At 49.3% G+C, this 17,806-nt stretch overlaps 2 protein-coding genes and 1 pseudogene across 5 annotated transcripts in view; all 3 read right to left on the bottom strand.

The window, feature by feature from the left end:
• Positions 1-398: 398 nt before the first annotated feature.
• Positions 399-12,225, bottom strand: SMYD5 (SMYD family member 5). 4 transcript variants are annotated; one of them, XM_011358157.2, is made up of 13 exons: positions 12,104-12,225; positions 8,255-8,363; positions 7,357-7,496; positions 6,805-6,926; positions 6,342-6,408; positions 5,611-5,715; positions 4,720-4,782; positions 4,434-4,504; positions 4,019-4,125; positions 3,573-3,629; positions 2,681-2,775; positions 1,955-2,025; positions 399-1,854 (listed from the first exon to the last, which is right to left on the bottom strand). In XM_011358157.2, exons 1-13 carry the CDS (start codon positions 12,197-12,199, stop codon positions 1,704-1,706), a joined length of 1,254 nt encoding a protein of 417 aa, XP_011356459.1. In that variant the 5' UTR covers positions 12,200-12,225; the 3' UTR covers positions 399-1,703. The 4 variants fall into 4 exon arrangements, with proteins under 4 accessions (XP_011356459.1, XP_011356458.1, XP_023385252.1 ...); XM_011358156.2 differs by having other exon boundaries at positions 6,342-6,411; XM_023529484.1 differs by lacking the exon at positions 3,573-3,629 and having other exon boundaries at positions 6,342-6,411.
• Positions 12,226-14,285: 2,060 nt separating this feature from the next.
• Positions 14,286-17,806, bottom strand: part of NOTO (notochord homeobox) — a 5,807-nt gene continuing 2,286 nt past the window's right edge. Inside the window, exons 2-3 of the mRNA XM_011358176.2 lie at positions 16,556-16,770; positions 14,286-14,544 (exon numbers count right to left, since the gene is read on the bottom strand). Of these exons, the coding sequence (XP_011356478.1) occupies positions 14,386-14,544; positions 16,556-16,770 (374 nt within the window). The 3' untranslated portion in view covers positions 14,286-14,385. The remainder of the gene's footprint in view (positions 14,545-16,555; positions 16,771-17,806) is intronic.
• On the bottom strand, positions 16,106-16,221 carry LOC111738357 (annotated as a pseudogene).

A 17,806-nucleotide genomic window follows, 5' to 3' on the forward strand; every position in this document is an offset into this window, starting at 1 on the left:
CTGGTCTCATGTCCTTGTGTTGAGGGGAAGAAATTAAGGCCCTGAGAGGATTAATGACTTGTCCAAGGTCTTTCAGGATCAGTCCTCAGACTGATAATCTTGGATCCCAACACAGCCTCCTTCTTAAGATCTCAGGAGCTGTAGGTTAGTCCACTGAGGAGAAGACTCACCTTGCTGCCTGGTGCTAGGGATCCCCACTGGACCACTGAAGACCCTTGCTCTAGGGCTTAGAAACATTAGCACATCAGAGTGTAGATGAGACCAGAGATGAGCCCAGACTGGGGAGCTGAGCTCCCATGTCCTGCCATTACCTGGTCTACCCTATGCGCCTTTGTGCCACCTACGTGACTGCTGCATGCCCCCGGCAGCTTGTCAAGTCATTCTCCACCAAGCATTCCTGCAGAGGCCTGTCACCACTCATTTTATTGAGAAGAGTAGGCAGGCAGGGGTGGGAGGGGATGCTGGCTGCTGTGAAGGAATAAGAACTCAACAGGCCAGATAGATAAGTTATACCTGGCTCATGATTCAGGAAAGGGCCTGTGTGGCAGACCCCTGCCTGCCTGGGATCCCTCAGCAGGGGGATGTGGCAGGCCCCTCAGGGAAGGTAGGCAGAAAGGAATTGTGCATGATGGATTATAATTCCCACAGCGCCCAATCCAGGAGTGAGGGGTAGTGCTCATCTGGGGGCAGGGGTACATAGGGCTAATCTCCAAGGATCTTGCCCAGCTCCTTGGGTTTCTGGAAGACTTCAATGCTCCCCTGTGGAGACCCTAAAGATGGAGACTGAGGCCAGAGAGCCCCCCACTGACCCATGCTCAAGTGGTCCCAGGAAAGACTAGAACATCCTAAGTTAAGGAGCACAGACCTGTTGCCCCCCAGGGGTGCTAGAGTCCTCAGTGGGAAGAAGACTGTGAGGAAGGGGTGATGATACCCTACACACCTCTCTTGAGGGAGGAAGAGGTCTCTTCATACTTCACAGGGCTAGCCACCATGCTGGGGCCTGAGAGTCAAGGCACAAGGTACAGAGATTCTGGAGTTTGGGGAAGGGGTTAATCTCCACTCCCTCAGATGTCCAAATGGTAGGAGTGGGGAGAGGGAGGTAATCCCCCTGGTTCAGTGTTCCCCGGCACAGACTCTTAGGGAAGGTGCTCTGGAGGCCCAATTCTTCCTTCCTGCCTCTCCCAGCTGTGCCAGTGGTCAGGCAGTCGCTTTATCAGCTACAGTGGTGGGAGATGGGGAAGAAGATGAAGGCATCTTACCTTCTCTTTCTTCTTCAATGAAGTACATACAGCTGTTCTCAGACTGCCACTTTGTCACCCTCTCCATAGCAAGTTGAGAGGGGTAAAGCCTCAGGTGGATGGGTAAGTGTGGCAGTGGGGCCAAGGGGAAGAAGCACTGTTCAGCCCTGACCTTGATTCCAGCTGCTCACACCCTAGAGTGGAGTAATTCATGAGGAAGCCAGTTCTGAGGCTCAGTGACAATGCAGAACCTGAGCCACTCAGCAGCAGTGTCCAGGGCATGACATCTGGTGGGGGGTGGAGCATCTAGAGTCCAGCCTTTGTTTTACCCTCCAGCAGAAAACAGGGCTGGGATAAGGGGAAGCAGGCAATGGGAGTGGGGAGTTGCTTCCAAACCTCTTCTCTGGGAGGCGACCCCCTTTTAAGACAGGGTCTGGGGTAGGGCCCCTTCCAGGCAGGGCAACATCACACATCAGTCATTTCATCCCCCAGCTCTGCATCTTCTGGCTCTCCTTCCTCTTCTTCTTCCTCTTCGTCCTCCTCCTCTGAGGTCACATTGGGTTCATCAGCCTCTGCCAGACATTTGGGGCAGGAACAGACAAACAGATAGTTCTCCCTGCAGGGGGTGGAGGGATAGTGGTGAGGGTGAAAAGTTAGGCAGCCACCAGGATGGAGGACCCCAGAGCCCAGCTGCCCACCACGTCCCCAGCTGGCACCTGAGGATCTTGTGGCGGCTGTGGCGGCTGCGCTCCCGCTGACAGCAGTCTAAGTAGCTGATACAGATTTCCTGGAGGGCAGAGGAGAGGTAGGGTCTGTGCTTTCTATTAGATGGGATTAGGGCCTCCCCAACCACTGCCCTGTTCCCAGGGGCCTGAGGTGCCTTTCAGCGAAGGGGTGGGCTACCCTGATCCATTCCCCTGTGCCCTCAGAAAGCAGGCCACTATGAGGCTCTAACAATCTGCACCTGAGATAGAGGTGACTGCCTCTAGCAGTGGTTAAAGGCAGTCAAGGGCCAAGGTCTATAGCTGGGTTCAGAGGTTATCTTGGTGCAATGCTACTTGTCCTGGAAGAAGATTCAACAAGGCTCTGTGCCCTGTGCTAATAGCCAGGACCCCAAAACCATACTAGCTAGCACCCCATAGCCCAAGCCACAAAGAACCATCTCTTCCTTTCTTAGAAGCTTCAGATTTGTTGCTTGAAAGGTGTCTGGGAACAAGAACCTGGCACATAGCTGTCTCTCAAACATTGCTCTGAGGCTTTCTGGAGTTATTTTTTGAAGTAGAGTGGGATTAGAGCATACCCATGGGAAAAAGTTATGCCCTGGGGCACAGGGGATTAAACTCAACAGCCTGAACTTGGGGCTGTAGCCACTGCTGCTCCCAGTCTCTGGAGAGAAGGCCCACTTCCCACCCTTACCCACCCACAGCTCACAGCCCCCTCACCTCTCCTGGCTTAATATCTTCCAGGGCGGTGACATGCAAAAGGAAGTTGTTTTCTGGGAAGGAGGTCTCTGCATTGGGGACACAGCTGTGGTTGCCTGGGTCACGAGAGGCAGGTAATGAGGATTGCTGATTAATGAAAATAACAGCCTCAACTCTGCAGAGCACTAGGTCCCATCTTTCCTTATTCTCTGATCTCAGTGAAGGCTGCCCAGGTCCTGGAACTCAAGTTTCCTGTTCAGTGCTCTTTCCTGAAGACCATATAGCACAAGCACAAATGCACGCTCACATCACTCTATGAAAAGGCTTCCCAGGCTAGACCACTAACTCAGTCCTCTCTGCTACTGGATGTCTGGTAACAGCTGAATCAGGCCCTCTGAAAGCCTACTTTGGGAGGCTAGAGTGGCCCCAGAGCCTCAGAGGAGGGGTTTGAAGTGAGAAAACCAGAGGGTGGGAGGCTGGGATATATTGAACAGATAATAGTTTGAGCTAACTCTACCCCTCCCCATCAGGTGGTGATGAAACTGCCTGCTAGCTTGAGCTCCCTCCTCCCAGGATACTGAGGGCCTTCCAGGCTCTCACGACACTCCCCTGCCAAATCTCACAGGGCAGTGGTGGTGCACAGCCCATGCTTCTTTTATGAAGATCAGAGCTCTGCGCCCTGCCAGAGCACAGGGCCTGGCCTACTGGAAGGTTTTATATATAAACATATTTTAAGGAACAAGCAGTTCAATGAATGAATGAATGAAAAACTGATGGACCGAAAAGGCCGAGAGGAATCTCCAAGGAAGCTCAGACCTAACCTCACTCTCAGACTCAACCCCATCAGCCTAGAAGGGGCCAAATGAAAGAGATGAATTGTGGCTGCGAGGCCATCCTCAATGCCAAGACTCACAGCAGCTCTGAAGCACAAAGAGGCCTGATCCTTCACAGTTAAGAAACTCTCCAGTTGCTGTAAGACAGTAATATGCAGATGTTATTCTACCCATTTTAAAGGGAAAAGGAAACTAGGTTTATAAGGACAGGCATACTGGCTCACTGTTCTGTCACCCCACTACACTAATGCACCTGATCCCTACCATTTCAACTAAACTTACATCTCTGAGGCATAAGCCTTGTTTTCCTATAAACAACAGCACCCTATTTGTCCAGCACTCCCCCACCCCCAGCATTGGGCCTCTGCATGGATCTCAGGGCCATTTCTCATCTACATGTCTCATGAATAGATCTGAAGCTTCCCACAGTCATACAGGGATTATGTCCCCCACCCTCAACACAGAGGTCCCTGGGGAAGACCAGGTCCACCATCTGATGGGAGGAGTGCCTCTCGATCTCACCAACCTGCCTCGATGTCCTTGTACAGCTGGTCAATGAAGGCATCCAGCTGCTCGCGGTCCTGAGGCTTCAGCTCCAGAGCGTCACAGGCATGGACCCACTGGCTCAGGGAGCTGGGAGTCCCAGGCAACCGTGATTGGAGAGGAGAAGGCCCAGCTCACACCTCCGGGCAAGTTAAACCCATTTCTTTCTTCAGGGTGGGAGCCCTCACTTCCCCAAAATACCAAGGCTCCCAAGAGCAGACTCCACCCACCTCAGTCTTTCTGATCCCCATTACTGTGTCCAGTCCAGCATTCTGGCCACAAAAGTCACACCATGCCCCACCTTAACCCTGAAGGGAGCTGTGGCAACCTTCCTCAGTCAATCTCCCACCAGAGCCCTGAGGGATAAGTCCAATATGTCTGGAACATTGTCTCCTAACCTGGTCCCAATTCCTTGGCCATTGGTCCCAACAAGAGCAAAGAGAGACCGGAATCCATCTGGAGTGAACCACTGTGGGGGAGAAAGAGCACTCAGGTTACAGCCACTTGCTTTTCTTCTTGATATAACTCTCTGTTCAGGAAGTCTTCCATGAGTCAGTCTCATCCCAACTCCAGAAGACCATGTCAGCTCAGGCTTAGCTGTCCCAGTAGAAGATGCTGACTCAGTAGCTCCTGGAGAGCTGGAATGACTGGAGAGGACATTGGTCCCTCCTTCCGCATGCTCACCTGGCTGAGTGCTTCCTCATAAAGGGCCTCTGTGAAGAGTCTCCGCAGATGTTCCAGCTGGCCCTGGTTTAGGGGAAGCAGGGAGAGACTTGCATCCCTGAGGATTTCCCATTAGCACCCGGGCGGGGCCCAGAAAACCATGCAAGAGAAGGAAAAGGGCCAGCTCTGTAGACTGAGCTTTCCCTGGGGGCAAAGGAAGGCCACAGAGTCTTTATCTCCAAAGAGCCATGACAGTCCACTGGCCTGCTTCCACCCAGATTGGTGAACCCCAAAGCCCTCCCTATTTTCCAGCACTCATACCGGCCAGGCTGAGGAAGCCGGGCTTGGAACATGTGTCCTCACCACCACCTTCTAGGCTCCCCGAACTGGCCTCCAGCTCAGCTTGACTTTCCCCATCCTTTCCTCAGAATTCAATGCAGGAAAGCCCACTCTGGATGCACTTTCACACCCCTGCCTCCACCTTCAGGCAGCTCCTGTGTGGAAGTCTGCCGTCCTCAGTGAGAATTTGTAATTCTTTGATTGGGAGTGGGCACTCAGTATATTGACAGCTAAAATTCTCCTGTTTCATACTGCTCCCTGACCCTGTGAACCCCTAACCCTCCATTTTCTATTATACCTGATTTGGACACTGCTCTTATCATGAAGTCCTGCCTTTCCACATCAGGGCACCCAACACCTCCTTCCTCTGTCATCGCCATACTTCCCAGTTTTAGGTCCACTTAAGGTGACAAAGTTAAACAGCAGCAGGAAGGTGAGTCCTCTGAACAGATTTTTGGCCTCAGACTCTAACCCCTTCCTGTGGCTGGGAAGGGACCAAACATGGAGCTCTCCTTACACAGTCACAGAACATCTGAGGTATTGGGGGTGGGGGTATCATGGGAGAAGACGAACCTTGAATTTGTCCCCCAGGAGTTTGTGGACAATTTCCTCCTCCTCATTGGCTGTTTTATTACAGAACTGGGAGAAGAGTCTGATCCACCGATCCTTATCCTTAGCCTACAGTGAACAAATATATTTCAAGGTCACGTTCACACATGCCCATGCATGAATGTGCACACAGGGACTCACAGACACCCACATCTTTACTGCCACTCTCACCCATGTGGGAGGGGTAGCCTATGATTCTAAAGCCCATGCCATAAGGGAAACACCATCACACCTGAGCTTCTAGGTAGACCCTTCCCCTGCCTAGGGACTTCCTCCCCACCCTGTATACCCCCAACCACCTCCCCAACTGGAGCCAAGCTAGCCAATTCAACACTTGAAAAAACAGGAAAATGAGGCTGAGGAGCAGCAATATTAATAGAAGGGGTTAGAATGGCTTCTCTCGCTTTATGTAAGAGACACAATCCTAAAAAAGTGGCACTTACAAATCGAATGCATGAACTGCAGCTGCACAAGAAGTCTTCTCATAGATCGAAGACTACAGGCAAGATGAGCCCCCAGTTCCCCTGCCAGATTTACTGTTAGTGACTCCTAAGGTTTACAGAGCAAGCAGCTATCCTTGGGAAGCTCAGGAAGAACTCTGCATCCAAGCCAGGGTCTTGAGGTGAGGAGGAGACTAAGGCCGAGGACTGAATGAGGTCAGAGTCAGCTTCCCGAGGAGGATCAGGTGGGCTCACCTGCTTTACTGTGGCCACCATCCGGGCCATCAACATGATGCTGGCAGTCTCAGGGGGGTAGTGAACGCTTCTGGGAAGAAACAAAAATGTTTGGCCTTGAAATTCCCTCCCGATAGCTGAGTTCAAGGAAGTCAAGTCTGACTGCTACAGAGAATCCTTCCTACCAACCCTATTCATGACCAAAGAAAGTCATCGGCAAGGGCTCAGGTAGGGCTTTACACTCCTATGGGACTCTTTCTAGGAGTGTGTAAAGTGCTGAGGCTGGTGGGACTGGCAGGTCAGACTAAAGGCAGGGGCTTGGGTGATATGACCTCTATTTAATTCTAAGAATGGGGGGAAAATGTGGGGCGGGGAGCAGGTGGGGAGGGGAAACTTAGGAAAGACAGCTGCATCTGCTGAGCCCAGGCAGGCAGGCAAGCAGGGAGGGAAAGATAAAGGAAAAAAGAGATAAAATGCCACCTACCTCCATGCTTCCTGAAGCTTATTGAGAGGGTGCAGGGGGTCATCCTGGGAGGGGCCTGGGCACAGGACTCGATGGTATTGCTCAGCAGCTGCTAGCCGACATTCTAAACTGCAGTACATCACCTGTTGGAGGAGGTGGAGGTCAGCACCCTAGGATCAGGCCATGGGGTGAAGCACAGACATCCCACATGGTACTCACCTCCTCTAACTGCATTCCTTCCACAAACAGCACCTGTGCTCAGTGGTACTATGACATGAGAAAGCATACGGTGAGGGAGGCACCTAATCCAGGCTTGTAAAATCACGGGAAAGAGCTTTGCTGGTCGAGAGGCGAGCCCCCCACCAGGCTCCTAGGAAGAGGGCAAGCTCCCGCCAAGCCTATTTTCTAGACAGTGGAACTGGAACAGGGAGGACAGAACTGCAACACTAGCTGAACCTTTCAATGTCTTATCCTACTCTGCCTCTCAAGGGCCGTGACCAGGGCTGTCCTCACTCCTGTCTCCCCAGAGGACTCCGTCAGCCGCTTTCAGGTACACTCCCCAAGGACACTCACCTGGCAGTGGGGACAGTTCTGGTGGAGGTCCTTGCGCACAGTGCATAGCTCAGGGTGAGGCAGTACCTGGCCGGGTTTCCCAGTCAGCCTCTGAGCATTCTCCTCTGCCTTTTCCAGTGCCCGGAGGCAATGGTCGCAGGCTGAGGGACAGAGCCAGATGTAACAGTGTAAGTGTACTGAGAGCAGAGGCCATATTTGTCCTTTTCATAGCAGTATCCCCAGGGCTAGAATAGTGCCAGGCACATAATAGGTGTTCAATAAACATTTGGAAAGTGAGTGAATGAATGAATTTCACATGCATTGAAAGGTAGATGATTCACTCTTCCCTTTCTGGAGTCCCCACTATGCCTATCAGATTCTCCCTGCTTTTCTATGGGACTTAGTTTGTGGGGCTCCCCCGCCCCCAGACTGGGTTATCTCCACATTCTAGAGCCAAGTGACCTTCCTTCCATAATTTGTCTCTGGCCTAAGAAAAGTGTAAAAAAAGCATGTGGCTGGCAAAGCTAAGAGAATCTCCTTCCTTCTGACCCCTAACACAGCCTTTTTTGACCAAAGGGCATGTGGCCTCCTCTTGGTAGAGGGCTCCATTTTGGTACAGAGCCCTTCAGCATGACGTCCAGTCCTTATGCTATGGGGCTAGTCTCTGAGTTCCCCTGACTGACAATCCTCTCCCCAGGGAGCACTTTGGAAGAGCCTCTCTCTTATAGGCTCACAGTCCCAAGTAGCCCTAGATCAAACAGAGGCACGGTTCTCAGGAGCAGTTCTCCAAGGGAAGATAGCCTTTCCTCCCAACACCTGGAGTCTCAGAGACATCCACCAGTAGGGATGTATGCAGCTCTCTTCCATGCACAAAGGCAGCTGGGCCCAAGAGCCAGAAGAGTGGGCGAGATGTGCTCACCTCGGTAGCGATAAAGTGCATTCCAGAGAAACTGTGCAGCCACTAGGGGCCGTTCTACGAAGATGGTCTCCCCTTTCCGGATAAGTTGTGTGGCAAATAGGCCCTTCCCCTAAGAAGGCAGAGAAGGAACAGGATGGCCATTAGAAGAGACAGAGGACGTAGTTCCAAGGGCTCCCAAGGTCTGCTCAGCCTCACTCCCACATGCTCCCTGTCAGCAGCGGCCTCTGCCTTGGGAGGGTTCATGGAGCATGGTCAGCACCCCATAACTGCTTCCTCTAGAAATGCAGTTCTGACCTACTTTTAGTCGCACTTCTTTCAGCCTGTACAGAGCAGAGGGTCTGGGGTGAGGAGGGAGCCAACATATCAGGATCTCAGACTATTCAGAGGAGGAGAATTTTTAGAATGGCCAGAGCAGGACCAAGGCTCATAGCAGGCTGGGGCCTCCTGTAACAGAAGCTGTCATGGCAAGGCAGCCTTCTCTGAGTCTCCCACACACCCCTCCAAGATCTTGGCAGTACTAAGAGTTGCAAAGAAATCCTACACCATGGGAGAGGGAGGCCTAGTTTGGGGGAGAATGAGCCCTACTTCTCTGGTTGACTGGGTACTTGTGGCACCTGGTATAGTACCTGGCACCCAAAAACTTCTCAAAGGGTTACTTTGAAATGACTAATCCTAGCTCCAGTCCTAATGCTAACTTGCTGTAACCTCTGAGCTAATTTCTTCACTTCTTTGTATCTGTTTCCCATATGAGAAGTAAGTATTATGATAATACCTACTAGGTATTTCCAGGATGCAAGGATATGGCACAGATAAACATGCCTCATGAGCTTTAGCTCCTTACTACTCAAAGTGAGGGGATGGTCTAGCAGCCTGGGCATCAGTTGGGAGACTCTTAAAAATGCAGAATCTCAGGCCCTAGCCCAGACCTGCTGAATCAGAATCTGTACTTGAACAAGATGCCCATGTGATTTGTATGCATGTTGAAGTTTGAGAAGCACTGGTCTAAAGCATCATGCACATCAGGTAAGGGATGAAGGATGAGAAAACAATCGCCAAGTTGACATCTGTCAGATGTGCAAAGGGATTCAGGAGACAGCTTCAGAACACAAGCAAGTTACGGGCCCCACTGGGCACTTACTCCCGCTATTCACTTAGAGAAGAGAAGTGGTGCCCCTGCCAACACTGAACTGTCACAAAAAGGGAAAGAAAGAAAAATGATCAACACAGCAGTGAAATGTCCTGTCATGTGGCCTCCTGGGTAGCTCCTTGTTTCCTTCTAGCATTGGTGCGTTAGCTAGACAGGGGCACCTTCCAAAGTCAGAGCAGCAGGGAAATATTGACTAGGACAGGCCCTCAGCAACCCATGAGCCACAAATCTCAACCCTGTGAACAACTCTAGGAGCTCTAAGAGTAGAGTGGGGCAGCTGGAACAAAACCTCTGGGCAAAGCCGTGGAGGCACTCTTGGTTGTCTTCCTGGAAGCCCCACCTCTACGCCTTGTAGCCCCTGGGACTCAGTTTAGCAAGATGAAAACTTGGTCACCCGTTATTTGACAAAAAGATATAAACAAGAGCCGACATTATCTGGTAATCTCAAATCGCAATTTAAATATACATTGATCTCTTTCTCAAAGACCGAATGTAAAAGATATTCAGTAATCAAAACAAAACAAAAAGCAGAGCTATTCCTTTATGAAGCTACTTATCCCCAAAACACATAAAAGTGTTTCAAGAAAATAGCTTTTAATTTGTATTTCTAAGAAGCTTGGAGAGAACTGAACCTGAATGAAAAGGGCACCAACTATGCAAAGATATTTCCAATTTGAAAAATAATTGTTATAAAAAGATTGTGCAAAACTCTAAGACTATGTAGTAAATTTTAAAATCTTTATTAAAGGGACAATTTTATAAAAAATATAAATTACCAAAACTGAATACAAAAGTAAGAAAGCCTAGACAGACTAATAAGCAGTGCTGTTTTCTGGCTGTAGTGCACCAGTATGGCATTTTGGTTGGCATCCACTGTATTTGGTCGGGTTTCTGTTGTGATGGGTCACGTCTCTGGCATAATAGTTGGTAAATTTTTAAAAAGCATTCCTGCCAATATCTATGGGAGCAATAGAAAAAGTGGTCAACTATCCCACATGAGGCCCCTAGTCCATCGTTTTACAAGCCAGCTCTGTCAAACCAAATAGTTGTCATGCTAAACTTCAATAACAAAAAGTGTAAAGCTTCACTATTTTACTAAAAAACAAGCATAACTTATGTGGTAACCTGAGGACAACAGCACAAAAAATCACAAACCAATATCACTTGATGAATACAGATGTAAAAAGTGCATGATAATCTATCTTGTCACTAAGTCCGGGTAGGTATGTGATTTACTTCTGCAGCAGATCAGGTGTAATAATGGAGAGGGTGGCTAGCTCATTCTTCCAGAGCTGGGATTTTGACAGAAGGCTGGGACAGCACAATTAGACAAGGAGAGTAGCTGGAGTAATGAAGTGAGAGGGAAGAAGTGAAGAAAGAAGGGGGCTGAGAGATAGCAGGCTAATGAAGGTAAAGTGAATGCTAATGAAGGTAAAGTGAATACTTCTGCATGCTGAGAGTAATGGAACTGAGACACCACCAACTTGATCCAATCAGGAGTACCAGATGCCCTAGTGTGGAGATGGAAATGTGAGCAGCTGAGCAGATCAAGGATGTAGGAGAGTTGATTTTCCATGGAAGAAGAGAAATGCTTGCTCCAGATGCCTCTGGTGTGGAAAGAGGGCAATGGAAGATTGGGTGGGGAACTGGATCAGTATGAACATGCTTGACAGCAGGAGACAGATGACCAAAAGGCTGCTATCTTGGGCAAGAACTAAGGATATACACAACCCCTACACCGGATAAATTATTCAACCTCACTAGTAAACAAAGAAATGTAAATGAGAAGAAAGCAATACCATTTTGCACATATCAACTGGCAAAAATAACTAAGAAAGAAAATACTCAGTGCTTGAGAAAAAAGGATGCGTGCACAGAAAATGAGCTCCCAGACCTTTGACCTCAGAGATGAAAAATAAGACGTAAGGGCCCATAAATAAGTATTTGGTTGAGAGAACTGTGGCCCTTCTATGAAATTAACTATTACTCTTTAAAATTAATACATAGAAATAGGTTTATTGATAAAGATTTATGGCCACATCAGAAAGAAGTTTCTAAAAATGATTTAATACACACATATTTTACCAAGAATAGGATTATAAGTGATTTTTATCTTCTCTTTCTTTACATGTATTTAAAAAAATTTTTCTACAACGAACTTTTAAAAAAACGATAAAACGACAAAATCATGTCAGTCTCCCTCAAACCCTTCGAATGGTCACGGGCCTCAGGCTCCGGTCCAAATTCCTTAGCACTCCAAGGCCCTCTCCGTGAAGGTCTTGGCCTCTCTCCTTACCCCCAACCCAAATCTCACTCAGAAAGTTCCCTGACGACTCGCTTTTTTACACCTCAGTTCTCTCTGCTCAGCACGTCCCCGCCCAAAGCTACGAGGGCCGGGCAGCAATGTCCCCCAGCCTGGGCTGGCCCCAGACTCCTCCTGGCGCAGCCGCATTAGGGCTGCCACAGGGCGAGCCGGTTCTGCGAGAAGGGGGCCCGCACAGAGACTCTGGAAGCCCCTGTCCACCGCGTTACCGCACCGGAAGCCTGTGCGCGGGGACCGGGAGCACCCCGGCGGCGAGCAGAAGCCGGGCCGCAGCATGGGAGCGGCAGAAGAGCCTCTAGAATCCAGGCATGGGGTCTCGCGGGGCTGTCTACAAGGCCGACGGGGTGGGGTCTCTTGCTGGGGTCCGCCCCGGCCTCACCTTGGAGCTGCTCACAAATCGGACTTCTACGGCAATCCGGGCCTGGCCTGCCACGCCCACGCAGAAGGAGAACACGTCGCACATGGAGGCCGCCATCTTGGGCGCACCTCCGCCTTCTGACCCTTGACCCCGCCCCGCCCCAAGAGGCTCCGCCCCTCCTGGCCCCGCCCCCGGCGTGAGTGCCCTGGAAGCTGCCGGGGTTTATGCACCCGCGATTCCGAATTTGGGTCCCTTTGACCTACGTATGTTTAAGTCCATTGGTTCGTTTACTGCGGGGAGCTGGACGTGCCTTTGTGCTTTTATATCTGTGAAGTTTTGCATTTGTCTCTGTCTTCATGACCAATATGTACCTCTGTGTCAGAGCCTGTGTGCGGTGTATAGTTTTGATGTGTGCATCTGTGTCGAGTTTATGTTTGTGTGTCTGTCTGTCTGTTGTTGTCTCTGTCCATTCAGTACCCGTCTTTGGTAAAGCAGTCTTTGAACCCAGCCGAGGGGTAGGACAGCAGCGGGCCCAGCTACTCCTATCCTCTCTGAACCTCAGCCTAAAGAGAAGGACTAGCTTACCCCACAAAGTCTGGCACAAGATTTCCCTTCTCCGTGGGCCCTCTGGCAGCGGAGCAGACAGTCCTATGAATCATCAAGCTGGACTTGTAGCTATCTCAGACTCTTCAGAGGCTTAGGGACTTTGCAGCCTGCTGGGGTGAGGGGGCAGATAAGGATCCATAGGGGACCTCAGGTCTGAAATTGTATGTAGAAGTGAGTGTGCTTATCCACACTGTCCTGACAACAGGAGAAGGGCTGTACTCTCATTCGGGACCCCAAAAAGCGCAAATCACTGACTTAGAGCATCTATCTTCACAGCCAGGCCTGACCACCATGTCTTGTTTCCTCGTCCTCCAGTTGATTCTGTGCCCTTGAAAAGGGACCTCTGTCTGCTGTTACCGTCTCATGGTGACATTTGGGGATTGGGTAGAGCCCAGTAACTGCTGAATTGGTAACTGACTGTTGATTAAAAAAGAAAAAAATGAGCCAGTTGTTCCTGGAAGAGGCAGATGAAATTCAGTAGGTTCCTTTGATTAAAGAGTTGAATTTGGATCCAGCATTAGGAAGGATTTCCCTGAAGATAGGGACAGAGAAGAATTCTTGGAATTGGACCCTGGCCTCCCTCAAGCCTGCAGCCTGTTGTCCAGGAGAGGATGGTACACTGCTTTGGGGCAGGTGGTTTTCCAAGGTCATCTCTGCACCCTGCCTTTCCTGGCTTCTCTCACCACCAGGTGGCAGTGCCGGCTTCCTTCCACCTCAGCACCCAGAAACCATTCTAGAGTCTAAAGAAATACTTTCACCAGAGGTCCACCCAGGAATGTGGATTGCTAGAGAAATCAGCTCTGGAAATGCTGGTGGCCATCTTGACTGGGAAAGGCTATTAGCTAGGCAGCTTAGACATAAACCGAGCAGATTCCTGGGAAGGAAAGGGAATTATGAGCCAGGGCTCTGAATGGGGAAATAATAAGTGTCTTGTGAAAATACAGCAGAGTTTATAGTTAAACACCAGCCTTGGCAAAGGCAGAGTCAAATCTTTCAATATAAAATGGGGGGGGGGGTCAAAGCTAGAGGGAAAGAGATGGTGGTCAGGGTAGCATGTCTGCTGTAAGGAGGTAGCTGGGCCTGAACTCCTTCTGAGTGGTAACAATTCAGACAAAATGAGAAAACTGGGAAATTGTGAGGGGAAGTGGGCCAAATGGTCTACCTTTCCCTCCTCTTTGCTGTCAACCCTACCATCTCTGGTGAGGAAGAGTCTTCTATGCTCAGACATTTGATTTGGGAGGCTCCCTTTCCTCCATAGCCAGGCCAGGAAAAGATCAGCTCCTAGAGAAGCCAGGGCTGATACAGACACCAATCCCTCAGATGAAGGGAGCCTTATAAGCCTGATAAGTTGCCACACACTTAGCACTGAGCCTGGCACACTATAAGTGCTTTACAGACATCATCTTAACCCTGGGAGGTCTAAGTTATCAACACACCCATTATACAGGTGAAGAAAAAGGCTCAGAAGTTCACTAATGTGGTCAAGGACATAGCTAAAGGCCAAAGTCTGTGCCTCTGACCAGTATATTATTGCAGCTCATAGGAATCAATACAGAAAAGTTCTTAACAGTTCAGATTCCTCTGGTGCCCTTTGACCCTGACGAGACTCTGTGTTAAGATGTGGAGCAGGGACGTCCAGCGGGTGCCCCAAGGAAGAGCTAGCCCAGATAGCCTGGGATGAGCCTTTGTTCCAATCCTCAGTTGTCTGCTCCTGACTCAGTGTCTTCTCTCTGGATGTTGGTGTCAGAGCTGCTGGAGGGCTCGTCCATGGAAGCAGCCATGGCAGATGTGGCTGGTGGTTTCAGCCTTTGCTGCTTCTGATACTTGACCCTGCGGTTTTGGAACCAGACCCTCACCTGTAATTGGAGGCAGTAGGGCAGAGATTGGAATATGACCAGCAGTTCCCACTGCTTCCCCCATTCCCACAGTACTCACTTCACTCTGGCCAAAATTTGCTCTTCCTTCTAAGGGAAGCATCGCCTCCAAAACATCCTTCCCTATAATTCCAGTTATCATTCATTCATCCATTCATCCAACAAGTATTTAATGAGCTCCTATTATGTACTCAGCACCACCCTAGGTGATGGGTGATGATAAGACAGCAGTGAGCAATAGAGGCATGGTCCCTGTCCTCATGGAGCTCAGTCTAGTGGAGAGAGACTAATAACAAACATAGAAACAAACAAATATATAAACACAAATGGGGGTACAAACAGGGGTTTGACTCTCCCTGAAGAACCAGCACTTAAGCCAAGGCTCAGAGATTGAGAGGCCAGCCTGATGGGGACAGAGAAAAGCAGGCCAGAGCAGGGAACAACCTGTAGGAAAGCTCTAAGGTAGTATCAAGGGTTTGTGGACCAGAAGGGAGCAGGGCATTGCTGGCACACCTGAAAGTGAGAGGGGAAAGCAAAGGAAGGGAAAGTGGAAGAGGTCAGCGGGGGCCAGATCGCCCAGGGCCATGAGGATCATGGGTAAGGAGTATCAACTTCGAGTCTTTTAGGTGGAATGTGGCATAGTCCTATTTATAACTCAGGTGAATGGCACATCTGGCTGCTGTGTGAAAATGGATGAAAGCAGATGCAGGGAGATAGCTGGGAGGCTCTTACAGTGATCCAGCAAAAGCTGGGGCTGGTACGGAGTGGGAACAATGGAGAGAAATGAAGCAATTCCAGTTGTATTTTGGAAGGAATGGTGATAAGGCTTAACTGATGGATTGGAAGTGAGAGAGAAGGGGAAGTCTAGGATGACTATGTGTTTTGAGAAACCGGGTGGATGGTGGGGTCATATGTGGGGAGAAGAACAGATGTAGGGAGGAAAAAAAGTCAAGAATTGAGGTTTAGACTTTTAAAGTTTGAAATGCCTACCCATAAGACATCTAAGTGGAGACCTCAAGAAGGTAGATGTACAAGTCAGAAAAGAGGGTGGAGCTAAGATACAAATTGAGGAGTCATTGGCTTATAGATGGTATTTAAAACCATTGGAATAGATAAGATTAGCTGGGGAGAAAAATTTGAAGTCACAAAAAGAAAAATAGCCTACAAAGGCAAAGAGAAGATGTAGGCAGAAAACTGAGAGGAAAACCAAGAGAAGAGTGTGTTTCTATAAGAAAAGGAGCAGTCGACTGTACAGAATGGTGGAATAAGATAAGAAAGGCAAGCATCTGTGGACTGTGGCAACGTGGAGGTCGGTCATCAGAGACCTTGATGAGAAGTTTCAAAGGAATGGTAGGGAAAGAATTCACAGCAGAATGAGTTAGGGAGTAGATATGAAGTGAGGACATGGAGACAGTGGACACAGCCAGTTGAGTTCGTCTGTGAAAAGGGCAGAGAAATGGAGCAGTAGCTGGAAGGGAATATGAGGGTCAAGGGAATGTTTATCATTATTATTATTATTATTTTAATTATTTATTATTATTTATGCCTTCAGCACCTGGTCTTCCTAGGTGGTCTCCCATCCAAGTACTAACCAGGCCTGACCCTGCTTAGCTTCCGAGATCAGACATTGGGCTTGTTCAGGGTGGCATGGCCGTAGATCATGGACTGTGGCTCCACTGGGGCATGAACCCAGGACCTTCTGTGTGCAAAGCATACATGCTAACCGCTACACTACGGAACCACATCCTATTATTTTTAATATTTAGTTCCTTGAATACCTACTTAATTTCATTGTCAGTGCCTTATTTAGTATGAAAATATAAATTTCTAGATTAATGTCATACATTGTTCCCATAATGTAATTTCAAATGGGGTGGCCTGGCACAGAGGAAGGAGGCCCCATGTCTTCCTCCAAACCACCACCCAGGGCTTTCCAGAGAGGAGTATCTGTCCCCAGGTGTAGCCTAGGTCACACAGGAGCCCCTGTTCATACCTGGTTCTCCGTAAGCTTGAGCCTGGCTGCCAGCTGGGCTCTGTTCTTCCCTACCAGATTGTGCTGTTTTGCAAACACTTTCTCCAACTCTTCTAGCTGCTCCAAGTTAAACATAGTTCGAACCCTCTTTTGGGGTCTCTCAGTGTCCTGAAGTTCCTCTGCTGGGGCCCAATCTGGAGGACCCCAAAGGCCTGTGTAGTGAGCCAGCTCCAAACCTAAAAAGCAACCAGCAGAGAAGAGATTAGCTAGCACCCACCTACCCACCCATCTTGGAAGAGAGAGAACATGCTCACAGCTCCACTGCCCTACCTTGCTTTTGGCCTTGGCTGGGTAACAGCAAGAGGCAGAGTGGGATGAGAATGTGCAGAAACCACAGAAAACAAACAAATGAGACAGAAGGGACAATGTTGTGAGAGTCCTTCTGCCTCCACTATTCTCCAACTCAGTGGCTTAACCTCTGGCCCTAAGAGAGGTTGCCAGACCTCCATCTCTCCTTGCCCTCCACTCCTTTCCTTGGCCACCTCAGGAAACTCCACAGGATGGGTAGAAAAGGGACCCCAAGGGTTTACTGTTTTCATTCATTAAACAGATACTTTTTTGAATGTCTATTATGTGGCAGACATGGTTCCAGAGCAAAATAGAAAATCCCTGTATAACAGTAGAAAATATAAATAAAATATTAAGTATGTCAGGAAGTGATTAGTGCTAGTAAGAAGAATAAAGCAGGGAAGGACAGTGTGAATGTGTGTGTGTGCGGGGAATCTTTTGCATCTTTAGAAAGGTAGCCACCTCACTGAGGTGATATTTGAACAGGGCCAGTATGTAGTTTGTACCCTGCATATGGGTACCCAGCTGAGAGAGTTAGTGGAGTCTAAAATTCTGCCCACTCTCCATAGGCCAATTCTTGCCCCCTGACAAGGTACTATGTCTACCTGAAGGAAGGAGTTCCTTTTTCTAATGCAGACAGAAGTGCTATTCAGTTCACTGAGGTATGGGCCAATGAGATGGAGATTTGTCCACCAGGGACAAACCTGAGTCATAACTTGAAAAGAATGAGAAAGTGAGCCATTGTGCTGTCAGGGAGGGGTTGTTCCAGACAGAGGAACAGCAACTGCAGCACTAATACCCCTCAGCTCCCACCAGCCTTGGGGAAGCTCCAGCGCTGGCAGTCAAACTGCCCCAACAAAGGGAGTGAGGCCAGGACCGTGGCTGCCCAGAACCCCAACCACGGAGCCCAACAGCTTACCATAA

This window comes from Pteropus vampyrus, unplaced genomic scaffold (assembly GCF_000151845.1).
Source record: "Pteropus vampyrus isolate Shadow unplaced genomic scaffold, Pvam_2.0 Scaffold37, whole genome shotgun sequence".
NCBI lineage: Eukaryota > Metazoa > Chordata > Mammalia > Chiroptera > Pteropodidae > Pteropus > Pteropus vampyrus.

Coding starts and splice junctions, on each gene's coding strand:
- SMYD5 (XM_011358156.2), bottom strand. CDS start 12,199: ATGGCGGCCTCCATGTGCGACGTGTTCTCCTTCTGCGTGGGCGTGGCA. Junction 6,927..7,356: donor AGAACTGTCCCCACTGCCAG/GTGAGTGTCCTT, acceptor CTCCTCCAACAG/GTGATGTACTGCAGTTTAGA. Junction 3,630..4,018: donor GTACAAGGACATCGAGGCAG/GTTGGTGAGATC, acceptor ACTGTCTTACAG/CAACTGGAGAGTTTCTTAAC.